At 52.8% G+C, this 18,207-nt stretch overlaps 2 protein-coding genes across 33 annotated transcripts in view; both read right to left on the bottom strand.

Annotated features, from left to right (window-relative positions):
• Sec16a (SEC16 homolog A, endoplasmic reticulum export factor) overlaps window positions 1–1,292 on the bottom strand; it is a 38,331-nt gene extending 37,039 nt beyond the window's left edge. For 11 of the 32 annotated variants that reach the window (XR_013050435.1, XR_013050436.1, XM_015999448.3 and 8 more), the window contains exon 1: window positions 320–465. The gene's annotated coding sequence lies outside the window, so the exon portion shown is untranslated. Of the gene's footprint in view, window positions 1–252; window positions 524–854; window positions 1,096–1,176 lie in introns of those variants that run through there. The other 21 variants (XM_015999453.3, XM_076569208.1, XM_076569212.1 and 18 more) reach the window with 10 other exon arrangements.
• A 10,514-nt stretch (window positions 1,293–11,806) lies between these two features.
• The window catches only part of Notch1 (notch receptor 1), a 46,979-nt gene continuing 40,578 nt past the window's right edge, over window positions 11,807–18,207 (bottom strand). The window contains exons 31-34 of the mRNA XM_015999447.3: window positions 17,553–17,848; window positions 16,293–16,440; window positions 16,099–16,196; window positions 11,807–14,947 (exon numbers count right to left, since the gene is read on the bottom strand). Coding sequence (XP_015854933.1) covers window positions 13,499–14,947; window positions 16,099–16,196; window positions 16,293–16,440; window positions 17,553–17,848 — 1,991 coding nt within the window. The 3' untranslated portion in view covers window positions 11,807–13,498. The remainder of the gene's footprint in view (window positions 14,948–16,098; window positions 16,197–16,292; window positions 16,441–17,552; window positions 17,849–18,207) is intronic.

Genomic DNA, 18,207 nt, shown 5'->3' with positions numbered 1-18,207 from the left:
AGGCGTCACGGTCTGGCCAGGCTAACACCTTCCCTAGTGGCTAACCAGTTCCCGCAGTCTAGACCCGGCATCGGCCTCCCGCAGGCCCGGCAATCGCAGGGCCCCAGACAACCCACCAAGGCGACACGGCCCGTGGCCCTGCCCGGTGTCTCAGCACCAGGCGGCCTGGTACTGCGGTTCTCCCCAGACCTGGCGGCGTCTCTGGAGATGCGCTCGCCACTCCGGGCTAGGCCCGGTGCTCACTGCGCCTACCCGGCCTCCACAGCCTCGGCCGCCCGCCCGCGGGCCTCCGCTGTGGTCCACACGCTCAGCCCCTCACCCGCGCAGCTGCGGCTGGCCTCTCAGGCGCCGCGGACAGACACCCAGCCGGCGACAGAGGCGGCAGTACGGGGAACTAGCGCGCACCCAGCAGCAGCCGCAGCCATCTTGGCACATCCGGCTCCGGTCGCCGCCGCCGACGTGTCCGACGGCTACGTCAGCGCGCGCCCCGCCCCTGGGTCGCCCCGCCTCTCGCCTTCGTCCAGTCTTTCGCTGCCTCGCCCCTTGCCCCGCCCCCACTGCCCTGCCCCCTTGGCATTGCTCCGAACTCGTCCGTCAGCGCCTCAATCTCGCCACGCCCCCTTTTGGCTCCGTACCCTCTCTCGTCCTGGTTTCCGCCCCTTCATCCTTTTGTCCCGCCCCTATCCCCCCCGCCCCTCCCCTTTAGCGCCCCCTTTCCGTCATGCCCCTCTTGACTCCGCCCCTCGTTCTCGGCCAGTCTTTCGCTGCCTCATCCCTCCGTCCCACCTCGTAGGCCCCGCCCCCCCGCGTCAGTCCTTTACAGCTCCACCCCCGTGGCCCCGCCCCTCACCCACCTGCCGGGTCCAGAGCGCGGGCCCCGCCTCCCGACGTCGCCCTGGTTACGCCGGTTCTGTCCTGCAGGATTCCTGTTTTAGGATTTGATGAGACAGGAAGAAACAATTTTGAAAGACCGAAGCCAGCAACTCCACTGAGTCCAAAGCCCCAGCAGGCCCTGCCGCCCTCCCCCTCCCCATTTTTCCGTTGGATTCCCCTGGACGCCGGCGGGGTGACTGCGCGTGCGCCACCCTGCTTGTTCGAGGGGCTTGGCTGTCGCTTTCCACGGGTTGTACAAGCGCGTGCGCGGGGCCGCGTCCGTTGCTTGGTTACGGCTTTCACCTGCAGCCTGCAGGGTGCAGTTCGCCCGGCTACCGCCTTTGCCTGGAGCTGGCCGGAGCGCTCACGCCGCCCGGGGGCTTCTGACAGAGGAGAGAGCTGGAGCCTGACGGCTCGGTCCTCTACCCTCCCTCAAGACTCCTCCCGATGGGGCGCGGCCTCAAGCCCCGGGCGGAGCGCTGGACCTCTTAGACCAGGGACATTCGCAGGTCAGGCTTGTGTCTGTCGTCTGTCGGTGCAGAGGCTCTCTGGAAAAAGGTGGGTGCTGTCATCTGGGAAGTGACCAGGCCCGGCCTCCTCACCTGTATTCCAGAGGGCTCGAAGGTGGCGGCGCCTGCGAGTCCGCCTGGACAGTGGCGGAACCAGGAGGAGGAGGGAGTGTGGTGGAGCTGGCCTGCGCTCAGCCACGCAAGCAGAGCCGCGAGCTCCGAGGGCCAGTTTCAGCCCTCTTGACGTGGCACTGTGGGTCACTTTGTAAAGCTAACATTTGTCTTTCGAGAGCCAGGTTCCCAACCTCTTTCAACACAAGAGAACACGTGATAAACTCAGTCCCAGGCCCTTAGGGAGACGCAGCAACCCCAGCCCCAGGATGGCTAGAGCTACATAATAGGAAGGACTTGTCTCAAAAAAAACCCCAATAATAAAATACTTCTCCGTCAGGCTCCCAAGGGTAGGGATGCTAGAGAGGCTCTTCAGCTGTTCTAACTTCCTGTCCTAAGGTAGAGACAGGACTCGCTGCTTGTAGGAAGGTTGATGTCCTGCAGCCAAGCGAACCCCTGAGTGACACAGACCCAGTTTAAGGCCCAGTCTGCACCCACATGTCCCGATTTGTTGACTATATCCTCTCTGGGCATTGGGAGAGCCGCTGGACAGTGTGAGGACTGGAATAGAGTACTTCTAATGTATATGCTATAGTACTTCATATGTATAATGTATAGGCGACAGACACAAACTGGGACTGCCTGGGGCAGGCAGGGCACGTGGTGACTCCTGGGCTTAGGGGTGCTCCCACCACCACCATGGGTGCTCCTGGTTATGCTTCTTCCCTTTGCCTGGGGACGCTGCCTCTATTTAGAAGTTTGACACAGTGTCTCCAGCTCCCTGCAGTCCCATGGATACAAGTCCCATCTGATACAAGCTGTAAGCCACTTCCCTGCCCTTTCTGTCCCTATGACCAACAGCTGGTGACATTATATTCTCTGTATCTCCACCCAGCCAGCCTCTCCCAGTAGTTGTGCTGTGTGGTGTGGTGGCCCCTGGGCGATTACATGTAGCTGGTTCACTCTGGGCTGGGCTGTGAACATGAAATACACTAGATAGGTAAGAATTCACAGTGACTCATTGGTGAGTGTTTGTTGCATGTTGAAACAGCAGTACTCAGTATGTTGGACTGAATAAAAATTATAAAAATTATTAAAAATTGTATGTTTTTTTAAATGTCGCTAGGAAATATAAAATCCACATGTGGCTGTGAGTACATTCTCCATGGACAGTGCTGGCCTAAATGATGTGTACTTGGCATCCCTAATCTAGAGCTTGAAGCCTCCTTGAGTCGGGAGGCCATGTGGTGCTGGCTCCTTTCTGACACCGGGAAGCTGGGGGCAAGCCTCTGAGGAGTGCTAAGGGAAGAGGTAACAGCGGTGGTGATGGTGAAGAGAGGGTAGATCTTGGCCTCAAGCCTCTGTCCCTCACACCTACCTGATAGTCCCAGCATCATGTGTTCTTGGTGGTCTGTGCCTACTGTGTGGCACTGTGCTCAGCCCCTGATTGACCCTTAGCATGGACACAGAGCCTGGAGAGGAGAAAGGGTCAGTGTCCAGGATCGGGCTCCCTGAGTAGTCCCAGCCAAAAACATGTGAGGGCCACAGGGTAGAAAGAGCTGACTGGGAGGACTTCCTGAAGGAAGAGGGGTGATGGGCTGAGGACAAGGAAGCAGAGATGTGATTTAGAGTTGTATGTCATTTGTTCCTAGGCCATATAATGTATAGGCGCCTACCAGTGTGTCACCCAAGTTACCATGGCTACCATGTGGCCAATGTGAGGAGAGCTCCTTTCTTGAAGGTTAAGTCACTTAGGGCAATGGTGGGCAACATGAAAGGAGCCTCAGGCCAGCCTCACTTTTTCATGTGCCCATAGTACAGAGATAGCTTGCAGATGAGGCTCCATACCCAGACAGTTGTACTTGCTTTCCATCCATAATGCCGTAGGCACTCTGGGTACTCACTGTGGGTGTGAATGAGGGCTGACCTGTGGACCGAAGGTGCCAACCAAAGCAGCCCAGGCCACTGTGTTCCTAATCTGGGCTGCTGAGAATGGGGCCTGAAGTCCTTCCTTGCCATAGGAATGGATAACTTTGGGTGCTCGCCTGGCTGGTAGAACATAGATAAAACGACTTGAGCAATTGTTGGGTAGTTGTTATGTCCAACTGTACTGCAAGATTCTAGAAGCCATGGGGGCTGGAGAGATGGCTCAGCGGTTAAGAGCACTGGCTGCTCTTCCAGAGGTCTTGAGTTCAATTCCCACAACCACATGGTGGCTCACAGCTATCTGTAATGGGATCTGATGCCTTCTTCTGACATGCAAGGTACACATGCAGACACAGCACTCATAAAATAAGTAAATCTAAAATTTTTTTTAAAAAATAAAAGTTTAGCCGGGCGGTGGTGGCGCACGCCTTTAATCCCAGCACTCGGGAGGCAGAGCCAGGCGGATTTCTGTGAGTTCGAGGCCAGCCTGGGCTACCAAGTGAGTTCCAGGAAAGGCGCAAAGCTACACAGAGAAACCCTGTCTCGAAAAACCAAAAAAAAAAAAAAATAAAAAAAAATAAAAAAATAAAAGTTTAAAAAAAGATTCTAGAAGTTAGAGATTCAAGGGTATTAGACACCTGAATTTCCTCACCTGCAAAAACAGATGGTTATCACAACCTGTCCTAGACTTCCTTCCTTGAAGCCTTCTGGAACCATCTTCAGGAGTAACAAGAACCATCTTCAGAATCCACAGCAGGTCACTCCCTGGTCCCTTCCAGGTGTGGTACATGTTAACATGTTATGGCTTCACTTTCATGTCTCCAGAGTCCTGCAGTAGGCTTGGCCTATGTTGTGTCTCCTGGGGCATTCTTAGATCACAGAGCCACCATATAGGGCGATAAGCAAGTAATAGGGATGAAGTAGAAATCCCGAGGCAGATGTTGACATCACGCTAACCCAGGAGCACAGCTAGAGCAGGAAGATCTCTCGGCTGTGCTGGGGCCCTCGGAAGCGTAGGAGACCTTTCCAGCACCTGTGCCAAGATGAGGCGGAGCCCCTGCTGTATTCCAGGCTGCTGACTGGGTTTAGGACAGATGGACCAGCCCTCTGTCCTGGAGGGGTGTGGACACTAGAAAGCTGCAGATGTGGAGCTGTGTGAGTCACTTGTCAAAGCAGGGCCAGGAGCTCTTTGGGTTGAAGGGACAGTCTGGGTAGAGCTGCTGTATGGCAAGGAAAGGGATCCTTGGGTGTGGCTCTGTAGGCCCATCAAGGGATATTTGCCATGGGATATTATGAATCAAGGTAGGTCCTGGGGGCTTCTCAGCTCAGTTTGGCCTGCCCCAGAGGCAGCCTTGGGCATCCCAGGCAAGTGGTGGGCTTTCTGGAGCAAATGTAGACCCCACCCTAGATGCAGCCTCTGGGCAGAGAGTGAGCTTCCTGGCTGCAGCTGCTTCTGTAGTTCCCGAGGCGGCACCAGCATAGCAGTAACGCGTGAATCTGGAACATAGGTGGTGATTTGCATTGCCGGGGTGGACTCTCCCGGAGTGAGAGAGCCAGAGGCACTGCAGTGTGCAAAGGGTGCCATGTGCCAAGCTGGATGTGGCCAGGGAAACTGGAAAAGTGGCCTGCCAAACTCCTCTTTTTCTCGGAGTCCATTTCTGCTTTTGGAGTGATTGTGCTGGGCAACGTGGCTGGATGGCTCCCTTACATTCTTTCTGCGGGAGGTGACCTCTCTCATGGATCTGGGAGTCACTTGGCCCTGGCTCTAGTGAATGAACTGCATGCCTCTTTGAGCTTCGGTTTCCTTGTTTGCAACATGAATCAGATCTTGGGGTGGACACAAATACTGTCTGGAGGACATCCTGCTGGCCAGAGGAGCACTGGAGGAATACTGCCAGCAGAGGGAGGCAGAGAGCCATCGACAAATCTGACCAGCCTTTGAGGGGTCCTTCCAGCCCTCCTCATTCAGATAGGTGCAGGTGTTGCACACCCTGCACCCACCCACCCCCACCCCCACAGCAGCCCTCTCTGAGGGAAGTCTTTATCTCTGGATTCTATGAAGGTTGTGGGCTTGCTGAAGACAGCAGGTGCTGCATAAATGCTCCCTGAGTTGAGCACAGTGGAGTCATAGAAGATGGTGGATCTCCAAGCTCTGAGTTCAGAGACTCAATCCTCCACCTTGTGGGAACCAGTAGCAATGCTGTTAAGATAAAGGAAAGGACCTTGTTCTGTGTCATCCCTTCTACCTAGCCTGCTGTAGCTAAGGTCAGTGACCTTTTTTCTCCCCTTCCCTTTCCAGATTAAGAAGACTGAGTTGGTGGGGAGTAAATGGATAACTTAGGTCAGGCTTGTTTCTCAGTACCAACTCCAGTAGAAGGCATGTTTACCCCATGCAGAGGACTCTCAAAAGAAACACAATACAGTGTTAAATATAGAGTTATAGAAATAACATAGTGCTGAGGATAATGGACCTCACAAGCAGTGGGATCCAAAAACAAGCCATGAGGTCAAAGCTGTGTGAAGGCATCAAACCCTGCACTTTGTGCAACACCCTGGGTGGCATGTGCACATAGAAGCCCAGCAGCACACACTCTTGGCCACTGGAAACCTGGTGTCATCATCTCACCATGAGGATGATGACCAGTGACTCTATATATGCTGGGTTTGGCTGCTCAGGAATGCTCTTAAAATCCATGCTGATGACAACAGCCATGCTGTTTCTGGGTCCTTACCATGACCCAGACAGAGTGCCAGTTCTATGTTTATGGCCAAACCATCTATACTCAGGCCTCAGAGACCAGCACCTCACACAGGAGGACACTCTAGGAATCTCCTATCCAAAAGCTGCCTGGTAGAACATGAAAACACCAACCATGCGGTTGGTCAGGAACCAGGGTAGAGCCGTATTTAATCTTTGAAGTTCAGGTACAGAGGATAGAGCCACACCATCTTTAAGGTGTATGTGCAAAGCATAGAGCTACCCCATCTTTAAAGTGCATGTGTAAAGGGTAGAAACCCTGTCCTTGATCTACAAAATAAAGAGGTTTGGAAAGGTTCCACACACTTATATTATTATTGTTGTTGTTGTTATTATTATTATTTTAAATTTTATGTGCATTGGTGTTTTGCTTGCATGTATGTCTGTGTGAGGGTCTTGGAGCCCCTGGAACTGGAGTTATTGATAGTTGTGAGCTTCCATGTGGGTGCTGGGAATTAAACCTGGTTTCTCTGGAAGAGCAATCAGTGCTTTTAACTACTGAGCCATCTCTCCAGCCTCCGCCCCCACCCCCTTTAGAGATCCACAGTATACATAGCAGGCTTGGGGATCCTGGAGTAAAAGAACTCCATTTCCCCTAACTCTGAGTTTCTCAAGACCACTGGCATGTTTTGGTACCATGCTAAGTAGCACTGTTCAAGTATTGTATCAAAATACCTTTGCAGAAAAATGTACCTTGTGTTATGCCAAGAACCTCTATTGGACATTTACCAGGAGCACTGTCCCCTCTACCAGAGGCCCTCATGTGCAGCTGAGGATGGGCCTGGGCCACCACAACTCCACAGGGTCTGCAGTCACATGGTAAAAATCATCTCCCCATGGAGCTTCCCTGATGGTAAGGCTTTCAGGACAAGGCAAGACTCATGGCTGGTTGGTTCCGGGAGCTGCAAGAGGATGTCAGCACTCCATCTCTTTTGGTTTCAGGCATAGCCCAACTGCCTTGGCTGGGTTTGTGGCACTGATACCCTTGGGTCCCTCTTTGTACTGGACGGAGCAATGCAGAGCCACAGTTGGGGCCCCTCTGACAGCAAGGGAGGGACAAAGCACCAGTGTGGCGGCCTCTCCTCCTCACCACCCTTTTTATTTGTTTATGTACAGATAAAGGGTCTGACCTTGAATTCCTACTCCTCCTTCCTGTCTTCACCTCCCAAGTGTTCCCAACACTATATCTGGCTCCATGGATTGTTTATCTAGGCTGGTGGCAGAGGTTTTGAAGTCTAAATCTGATCTGGGATGACATTCTGAGCCAGAATGTGGCCTCTGAGCACCTTCAGTGTGGCCAGTCCAGCCCTGGGTTTCAGACACAGTGCAGATAATCATAGTACCAGTGAGATGGCTCAGTGGGCAAGGGTGCCTGTTGCCAAGCGGGAAAGCCCAAGGTCAGTCCCAGGAATCCACATGGCAGAAGGAGAGAACTGGCTCATACTAGTTGTTCTCTGACCTCCACATGTGTGGCATGTGTGAGTACACACATAAATAAATAAATAAATAAATAAATAAATAAATAAATAAATAAATAAATAAATAAATACAAATGATAATAGACAGAATGTGAACTCAGTCTTTTTAGTACTTTGCCTATGTTGACTGCTGGTTAAGAGGTAACTGTGTCTCCATTGGATGAACCAAGATGTATTATTGAAATAAATTCACCTGCTCCTTTGTACTTTTTTGAAGGGTTATGAAGTATTTTAAATGACATTATATAGCTTCAGTAACATTTCTATTGGCATGGGCTTCTCTGAACCACTCTGAGAGGCTAAGGAAGCCCTCCTCCTTCAAAAGGATGGGACCCCACATACCCTAGAACTACACAAGCAGGAGAAGGAAGGACACTTGCGGGGGCGTGGGAGCAGAGAAGGGCTAGTTCTTCAGGGGGGTGTTATTGTTTGTTTCGTTTTGTGTGTGTGTGTGTGGTATTTTTTCCCCTTTTATTTTTGATTTTTCAAGACAGGGTTCCTCAGTGTAGCCCTGGCTGTTCTGAAACTCACTCTGTAGACCAGGCTGGCCTCAAACTAACAGAGATCCTCCTGCCTCTGCCTCCTGAGTGCTGGGATTAAAGGCGTGTGCCCCACTGTCCTCGGATCATTTACGTCTGGTTATTGGTTTTGAAACAGCCTAGCTGTTTATGTAGCCCAGGCTGGCCTTGAGCTTGTGGCAGTCCTCCTGCCTCAGCCTCCTGAGTGTTGGGTTCACCATGCCTGCATGGCTCTTCTTACATACTCTGAATGTTGAAAAGTAGGACTTGTAAAGTCAAGCCCGGTGGAGCATACCTGCAGTCCCAGAATTTGGGAGACTAAGGCAGAAGGATCACAAGCTCCATGCCAGGCAGTGACATAGTGACCCTGCCTCAGGCTGCTCTACTTATCACCCAACCCACTGCCCTCTTGTAGCCTATGTAATAACTATTCTTCTAAAGTAAAAACAAATGAAGACAGTTGTCAGATGACAGGGTCCCCGGGGAGGGGTGGCATCTCATAATGGGAAAAGGATAGTACCAAGGGGACCCACTGGCCTGTGTCCCTGGGAGGTTTTGGCATCCAAGAGGTGACCTGGGCCTTGAACTCTTGGATCGGCCTACCCAGGCTGTTATGTAACAGCCCCACACACTGGTTGGCTCCACAGGAATTCACTTTATTCCGGAGGCTGATGTCTTAGACCGGGTACCACTGGCAGGTTGCCTACGGCCACTCTTAGCCTGCTGTTACTTCTACTCCCGTGTCTGTATATGGCCGTCCCTCTGTGTGTGTCTGTGTCGCAGAGCTCATTTCCACACATCTGTCTGCTTAGGTTTTGGTCCTGGAATATTTCTGCTGGGAGATGGCAGGATACGCTGTCCTGTATTCCCCCTAAACAAGGGAAGGCTGAGGCTGGAAGACTCCCTCTCCTCTCTGGGCTGTATAGCTACTGAGTGCCCCATTAAAGTGTTTGTGTGTGTGTGTGTGTGTGTGTGTGTGTGTGTGTGTGTGTGTGTTATGTGAGTGGGCATGTGTGTATACATGTGCATGTAGAGGCCAGAGGGTGTCTTTCTCATTCTCCATCTTGGTTTTTTAGTTTGTTTTTGACACAGAGACTGTTAGCTCTGGGCTGTCCTGGAATTTGCTCTGTAGACCAGGCTGGCTTGGAACTCACAGAGATCCATCTTCTTCTGCCTCCCAATGCTGAGATTAAAAATATGTGCCACCATGCCCAGCTCCACCCTGTCTTTTGAGTCTTTTACTGGACCTAATGCTCTGCTGGTTGGCTAGGCCAATGGAAATCCAGGATCCTGTCTTCCTCTCCAGCCCAACATGGGTTACAGATGTGTGGTCATGCCAAGTTTTTTTTGGTTTTTTGAGACAGGGTTTCTCTGTGTAGATTTGCGCCTTTCCTGGAACTCACTTGGTAGCCCAGGCTGGCCTCGAACTCACAGAGATCCGCCTGCCTCTGCCTCCCGAGTGCTGGGATTAAAGGCGTGCACCACCAACGCCCGGCTTCATGCCAAGCTTTTATGTGGCTGCTGGGGATCCAAACTCAGGTCTTTGTGTTAGTGCAGCAGCAATTTTTACTATCTGAGCTATTGTCCCAGTCCTCACTTTTGGGTTTTTGTCTTTGAGACAGGGTCTCTCACTGGGACTGGTGCTCACTGATTAGGCAAGGAATCCACCAGTCTCCACCTCCCCACCATGATGGTCTGCTGAGATTATAGCACCTTACCACACCCGGCTTTTTTATATAGGCTCAAACCTAGGTGCTCAGGTTTACACTACAAGCACTTTATTGATGGTTATCTCCCAAGTCAATTTGTTACTTTTTTTGGTCCTGGAGATGGAATCTGGAGCCCTGTCATAGTAAACAAATTCTCTACTACTGGCCTACATCCCTAGCCCTTAAAAAAAAATACTGTTTTACATTTTTGTTTGTTTCTAATGACTTTAGGGGCATATAGATGCTCCTTAAAAGTACTCAGCTTAGTTGAGTGTGATGGTACACACCTGGAATCCCAACATTTGGGAGTCTGAAGGCAGGAGAGGACTCATGCTCTGCCACAGCAGGCGTGGGTCCCCACAGCAGGCGGGGGTCCCCACAGCAGGCGGGGGGGCCCCGCTCCCTTGCTCTCACTGGCTAGAGATTTGTCCACACAGGTAAGGCTCCTGCTTTGGTCTGCAAATGCAAATGTTATCACTTCAAACCCAGTCCAAATGTGTGCCCAGTGGTCAGTCACCTCAGTGTGAACAGACCATGTCCATTATCCGATGGACACTGGGCTGCACATGCCGCTGTGAATGATTCTATAAAGAACACACAGGCATATGGGCCTATTAGGCCCTTTCCATTGTCATTTCCATTTCAGCGTGGAATTTTAGGGGTGCACGGAGTTCTTTGGGCAGAATTCAGGCTCAGACCTTCCCTTTGAGGGCAAGAATCTGACATTTATCACAATTCTGTGTATGAGCACTCCTCCTGGGACCCAGGTCCCTCTACTATCACAGTGGGGAACACCGGGCCCGGGACAGGACATCTGAACTGGATGGATTCACTCTCTCCTCAGGTGGCCAGGCTCTGAGAGGGCAGCACACTCCAGCTCTCGTCACTTTGGTTAGAGACTCCTGGTGTGCCCTGAGGTGTGGGCCAAGTGAAGAGGACCAGGCAGGAAGAGAGATGATCCACACCTTACTATGCTGATTTCTTCTCAGGGCTAAGATGCCTTTGTAGCACTTAATCTCTTAGGATTATAGAACTTCCCAGACCTACCTTGCCATGGCACATGCTGCCCTGCTCTGTTGTTTCTCCAGTTTCCTTTGTCCTCCCTCTTAGGCCTGGTGCTTGCTCCAAGGCTCCCTCCTCATGTTCCCTTCTCCTGCTGCAGAGGCTCTCTGGCTAGATGGGTGTTGCTAAAATTCCTTCCCGGGGGAGACGGCATCTACCCCTCTTCCTAAGGTCCTAATGACAGTCCTAGACACAGTTCCACCAAAGGTGACGCCAGGGCACCAGTGGATTTACTGACATACAGAACATAGGTGAAGGGTTAGTTTCTGAGTGTGGATGCTTCTCCCTGCAAAAAATCCACATTGCAAAGTCTTTATCCAGCAGGGATAAGGCTTTCCCACATCCACATCCACATAGGTGGAGACTCCCTCCACTAGTCTTCCCAGACTATATGTTCTAGTCCCTCCTTGAGGTCATGCACAATTAGGGCAGGATTGCAGACAACAGGCAGTATGGAGTGGCTGGATCATCAGGCGAAGGTCCTGTGAGTCCCATGATGGGGAATATAAACAGTCAACAGGTTCAGCTCAGATGAGGGCACAGCTGAACTTGAAGAAGATAGGGATTATTGGGCTCAGAGGATAGTCATATACAGCAAAGAAAGGCGCCTTGACTCCTCTGCAGCTGATGGGGATATAGAGCTGACATTGAATCCACATCCTCCTAAGGGGGCTGCATCAACTCTTCTGGCAACTGTCTTCCCAGCTTGATGCCCCGTGCTGTGAAGCTTCTGGGAATGGTATGTCCCTGTGAGCAGCTTCTCTATTATTACTGTGCAAGACAGGGTTTGGATTTCAGTTATCTCAGTGCCGGGTAGCCCTTGCTCTGCCACCCACCAAAGTGAGCAAAACAACACTCCAAGTTTAGCAAAATCTGGACGACCATCGGCAACATTTTTATTGCAAATTAGTTAACAAAAAAGATGAAAAAATACATCATTTTCATTACCTACAGTTTTACATGTAGATAACATTTTTTTTTTAAGTTTCCTTTTTCTGTAAACTACACTTTATTTTATAAAACATGGTAAGAATCAACATCTTAGGATGTGTCTGGTCATACCTACTAGGAATGGTACAGACACTGCCCCCCCAAGAGCCAGGAGGAGCTGCCCTGAGGAGGTGGGCACCTGCCCCTGAGCGAGCCTCCAGCACAGTGGCTGGGAGAGGGCTTGCTGGGCGGGGGATGGGCCATCCCGGGTTGTGCTCTTAGGAGCTACTGGTCTGGCAGCTGCAGGTCAGGAGGCCTGGGTCACACCGAGCCGAGCCGCGAGCCACGTTCTGACATTCCTCATCAGCTTGACACAGGACAGACTTGTTCCTTCAGATTTTTTAAACAAAATCCACCTTTAACATGTATTTACAGGTACTTATTCTGCCACAGGCTTATACTTGATACTGCAAGAATCTGTTGTGAGCACTGCCCTGAACCAGGAGGAATATCCCAGAGGCAGGCGCCACCCACATTCCAGCACACTCAAGGCGAGTCCCCACCCAGGGCAGAGGACTGCACAGCCCAGATTTCCTTGAGGTCTCAATGCAGGCCACTCTGGCGAGTCCACAATGCACATTGGAACCCTTCAGTAGTCAGGTCTGGGGAGCCCAGGCCCAGGCTGGGACAGTCCATCCTCAGGTGAATTTGGATGATGCTGTTCAAAGAGTGATGCTGAGGCCCCACGGGGGAAAATGTCCAGGCAGTGTCTTATTCCAGGAGGCGGGGTTACTCCACATGGCCCCAGGAGGCACCACATCCTGCACGGCTCACTGGCTCAAGATGTCAGGAAGGGGACAGTGGGCGGGGCAAGCGGGGAGGGAAGCACTCCCAAAGCCCATCAACACTACTATGGAACACAGAAGCCTGAAGATTCGTGACTGGTACTGGGTAGCACCCTCTGCACATGCCAAGGACACCTCTTTTCAACCTACACTGGTGGTTTTAGCAAATGTATAAACCACATCATTTTATTTGTTTCCTGTTTTAGATACAAAACTAATCTATGAGCCCAAGGTGTGAAGGTCTTGGCCAGTCTCTAAACACATCTACAAATCCCAGGTCACGCTGGGAGGCGGGGGCAGTGGGTGTAGGGTGGCAGGCATCTGGGTAGACAGGGATTTCTGGCCATGGCAGGTTCCAGTTTCCCTTCTGTCATGGTTTCCTTTTTTTGATTTTGGAAAGAAGCAATCAATAAATAAACAGCATTTACAAATCATGAATCCTTGTTCATATTTTACAAACACACAGGGAACTTCACCCTGACCAGGAAAATCAAGGCTCTTGAGAACTAGTTTATTTTCTTGGAACAGATACGTTTTTTCCCTAGTGCCATAGAAAACAATACATATAAATAAAAAGGCAGTGTTTCTGTGGAAAATAAAAGTACATAAATAAATACTAAAAAAAAAAAAAAAAAAAAGGAAATTCTTGTCCTCTTATTTTGTATAAAAACATTTTTTTTAAAAAGCTCCTTTGGTCGCCCCTGCATCCTGGAGCACTGGAAACGACTCCCAACAGGGCTTGGGAACGGAAGCTGGGGTCCTGTATCCCGCATCACTGTTTACTTAAATGCCTCTGGAATGTGGGTGATCTGGGACGGCATGCTGGTGGGCGGGCTGGAGATGCCCTCGGACCAATCAGAGATGTTGGAATGCGGGGAGGAGCTGGACCACTGGTCAGGGGACTCGGGGGATGGGGTGAGGAAGGGGTGCTCTGGCACCTGCAGCTGGTGGCTGGGGGTGTTGTCCACAGGTGAGGATGAGTAGCTGTGCTGGGAAGGAGGGGTCAGGAATTGGGTAGTGGTCATGGGCGGGACCATCGAGGATGGCAGTGATGTGGGCAGGGCCTGGCTCTCCTGGGGCAGGATGGTGTGCACAGGCAGACTGCTGGGGCCCAGTGGCTGTACATCCGCCGCCTGGCTGTGCTCCCCACTCAGGAAGCTCCGGCCCAGGTGCCCATTGGCTGCTGAGCTCACACTGAGGTGTGGCTGTGATGGTGGCTGCAGATTCTGAGGCTGGATTTGTAAGTTCTGTGGCTGCACCTGCTGGGTCTGCACCAGATGGGGCTGCGTAGCCAGCCGTGTGTTGGGCAAGCCCTGGTAGATCATTGGGGACAAGGTATTGGTGGAGAGACTGTTGTGTAGTGGGCCCATCATGCCATGCTGGAGGCCAGCTGCCTGTGTGCTCAGGGTGCCCGATGCCACACCTGGCCGTAGCGGGTTGTACTGGCCGGGCACCATGCCGTTCTGCAGCCGGGGGAGCCACTCACACTGGCCATTCAAGCTTGCAGGCGCACCCACGGTGAAATTCATAGCCCCTGTGCCATTGGTACTCAGCACTGTGCTGGCACTGGAGGCTACAGGCAGGTGGGAGAGGCGTGGGGGCTGTGGCTCAAAGGCCAGCCGGCTGCTTCCGGCCAGTGCTGCCATCTCAGGCTTGGCTGCCACATTCAAGTGGCTGATGCCCAGGTGGGTGTCAGGCATACCAGGCAGGTGGCTGAGAGGCATGGATGGAGACTGCTGGAATGGGGAGGGGAGAAGGGGTGGCGAGGCCACGTCTGACAAGTAGCCGTGAGGTGACTCAAGGGAGTCCACAGGCGACAGCATGCTGGAGCTGTCCAACAGGCAGCCCTTGCCATCCTGGGACTTCTTCCTCCGTGCTTTGAGGTCCTTAGCTTCCTTGCTGCCACAGGCCAGCCCTTTGGTGCTGGGCTTGCGAGCCTTTTTGCCTTGTGTGGCAGACTTGAGGTTGCCCAGGTAGCCATTGGGCGAGCAGAGTGTGGGAGAGAGGGTGGGCGTGCCACCCAGGGCAGTGCCATGCAGCTGCGGGCTGCGCACCAGGTTGTACTCATCCAGTAGCCGCACGATATCGTGGTGCATGCGCTCCTGAGCAATGTCCCGTGGCAGTCGGTCCATGTGGTCTGTAATGTCCCGGTTGGCAAAGTGGTCCAGCAGCACTTTGGCAGTCTCATAGCTGCCCTCACGGGCCGCCAGGAACAGGGGCGTCTCCTCCTGTAGGACATGGACAGGAGGCTTGGTATAGGACCTGCTGAGTCATTCACGCTGGATGGCCCGGGAGGAGGAGCTAGGGATGCAGTAGTTCCTCTTCCTCTTTTCACAGTGGGGGAGACCTGTCTAGACCCAAACATCCTAGACTACCAGGCTTGCGGGGAGGAGGGTTATAGTGGGGCCTCCCTGTGTTACCCAAGATGGCCTGGAACTCACAATCATCTTGCCTTAACTTCCTAATCCTAGGATTACAGGCGTGTGCCACTACACCTGGCTAGACCTGAGTCCAGAGAAGGTCTGTGGGACCCTCCATGCTAAATCCATAGGGCTTCCCACGTGTGGGGTCAGACTGCCAAAAATCTAACGAACCTCGTGTCCTTTACCCTCCCAAAATGCAGGTATAAAATACTGCAATTTTGGGCAAATCAATGGGCACAGGGAAGACATTTCCTGTCCAAAGGGTCATAATCAGTGGCCATGGTATCTCAGCTCCTTCCAGGTCTGCTCTGCCTCGTAGACATAACCACACACCTCTCTGTGAAGAGTGTGAAAGGCCTAGGAACCTAGAGAGCCGTCTACCAGGCTCTGATTCTCTTTATAACCACTGGCCTACCCTGGACCGGGGAGAACCTGTGTCCAACAGCAACCTCCAATGCCTGACACCTGCTGCATTCTCAACCTGCCGTGGGCAATGGAGGCACAAACCGCACCTCTGAGCAACTAAACATGGTCCTGAAGAAGTAACTAGCCCTGGACAAACAGAGACACTGGGAGGCAAGGTGGAGAGATGCAGCCTGGCTCAGCAGTGTTTCCTTTATCCCAAAGGAGGGAGGATGCTACGTCGTGGTGGGCCAGACCAGGGGTGACACCGAGCCACCCCACCCCAGCCCCTTGGCCAATCCCGAACCCCTAGGGTCACCAGACCCTGCGAAGACAGAGGGGAACAGAAGTCAAGGTTCAAGTGGCAGTAACACAGGACATTGGCGGCCACCGGGTGGGAAACTTTATCTGCTGTTGTCCCAGCCCCCAGCCCCAGCACTTGGGAGGTGTCAGAAGAGCTAGCTGTGTCCCAGACACTAACACTCTAAGTGCCCTACATAAGAGTGCACCGAGCCCCAGCATGCCCCTGCGGCTAAGGCAGCCCCTTCGCTTACCTTGTTGTTCTGCATGTCTTTGTTGGCGCCGTTCTTCAGGAGCACAACTGCAGCATCCACATTGTTCACTGCCGCTGCCCAGTGCAAGGCCGACTTGCCTGGAAAGAAAGCAAGGAGAGGCGAGAGTAGGTTAGGCCTGACCAGACCACGTAGTGGCTGATGTCCTCGGGAGCTAGGCCGTAGCTTGGGCCTACCTAGGTCATCCACGGCATTGACGTCTGCATGTGAGTTGATGAGGTCCTCCAGCATGCCCTCCACGGCCAGGCGTGCAGCCAGGATCAGTGGGGTTGTGCCATCATGCATGCGGGCATCCAGGTCTGTGGCTCGGTTCCGGAGCAGGATCTGGAAGGCAGGGATGGATTCAGGCAGAGTGATCCAAACACAAGTTGGGATCTCCAGGAGCCAATGCCCAGCTGTTCCCATGACTGGACCATCTTATGGTCATGCCTATCAGAAACACCTGCCTGGCATGGGGATAAAAGGAAGAGAAACCAGGATGGGAATCCCCCTCAAGGCCCACAGCCATGCTTGGAACTGCTAAGCTGCCTGCTTGAGTCACAAGTGGGAGGAGCGGGATGGTGACCTGAGTGAGGACTCACAGTACTGCCTGGATTCCTGCAGAGCATACACAGATTTGTCTGTGCAAGCAAGGCAGGCCATGTGGACCTGCCCTGGGCTCCTCTTACCCCGTGGCTGACCTCAACCTCTCTTTACTCTTTTGAAACAGGGTCTTTCTATAAAGACCAGGCTAGCTTTGTGCTCACAATCCTCTCAGATTCTAGAGTGCTGGGATAACAGGTATGCATTGCCCAGTCTGGTTTAATTTCTTCTGCAGACCCATAATATGTTGCTCAAGTTAAGAAATGATTAAATGGCCAGCTTTTTGATGCCAGGTCTATGCCCCATTGGAGTCTGCTCCAGGGAGGCCTAGAGGATGGGACCTGGTAGCTGGGGTCAATGGCTGGCAACATGCAGGAGCAGCTACAGGGATTGTCCCTGGAGACCCAGGCAGCTAAATCCCTAAATCCACCCTGGCTGGCTTCAGGCTTCCAGGCAAGGCCAGGACCAGCAGCCTCTAAAGCTCTCTTCCTGCCGCCATGGGCTATGCCTGTAGCCACAGCTGAATGGGATGGGACTAGGCTGCAAAGGCTACAGCACTGGACGGAGGGCCTCAAGGCAGGCCATAGCCTTTAGACTGAAGGGTCTTACTGAGGGTAGGGAGGCCCTGCCTCACCCTGTAGGTTCCTTAGAACCACCTTCAGCCAGCTTGCCCAGAGAACACAGGTGGGGCTTGATGCCCTTTGTAACCTGAACTTGCTCCAATGTGCAGTTCCAGTGTTGAGGTGCCAGCTGTTCCTGACCAGTCACACTTGGAATTAGGGATTGCAGGGCCCATGCCAGCCAGACCACTGCCCAGATCAGGTCACTGGCCCCAAGGGTGTAGTGCTGCCTACCTGAAAGACACCCTGAGCATCTGCAGAAACAGCTGCATGCAATGGGGTGCGCCCCATGTTGTCCTGGATGTTGGCATCTGCACTGGCCTCCAGCAAGCGCTTGGCAGCATCTGAACGAGAGTATCTGGCAGCCAGGTGCAGGGCAGTCTCTCCTGTGCGGTCCGTCTGGTTGTGCAAACTGGCGCCCTGGTAGATGAAGTCGGAGATGACAGCAGGCGCATCTTCTTCTTCTTCACTATTGCCTGTCTCGAGGCCTCCTCCACTGCAGGAGGCGATCATGAGGGGTGTGAAGCCGTCTGCAGAGAGGAGAGAGACAGGGGTGGGCGTGGAAAGGGTGCTGTCAGCCTGGGGGGGGGGGAGGGTGTCAGTACCCAGCCATGGCCACGGCAGCCCTGCCACAGCCTTCAGTTCAAGGGACAGCTGTGTGGACAGACACACCTCTCAGCACAGTGGCTACTGGGGGCTGTGAAGTCACCCTGAGTTCCTACAGGACAGAGCGCTATTCTAGCTACCAACCTGCAATGATGGGGCGATAAAGACGCCCTCCAGTTTTACTTCCCGACCTGCCCAAGATACCCTTCATTGAGGACCCGTTCAGGAAAAAGACACCTTTAAAAAGGTACTTTAAAAGTCACCATCGGGCAAATGAGATGGC

The sequence above is a fragment of the Peromyscus maniculatus genome, chromosome 4, assembly GCF_049852395.1.
Source record: "Peromyscus maniculatus bairdii isolate BWxNUB_F1_BW_parent chromosome 4, HU_Pman_BW_mat_3.1, whole genome shotgun sequence".
NCBI classification, from domain to species: Eukaryota; Metazoa; Chordata; class Mammalia; order Rodentia; family Cricetidae; genus Peromyscus; species Peromyscus maniculatus.
Note: the sequence above shows the minus strand (reverse complement) of the source record. Positions and strands in the feature narration are given on the sequence as shown.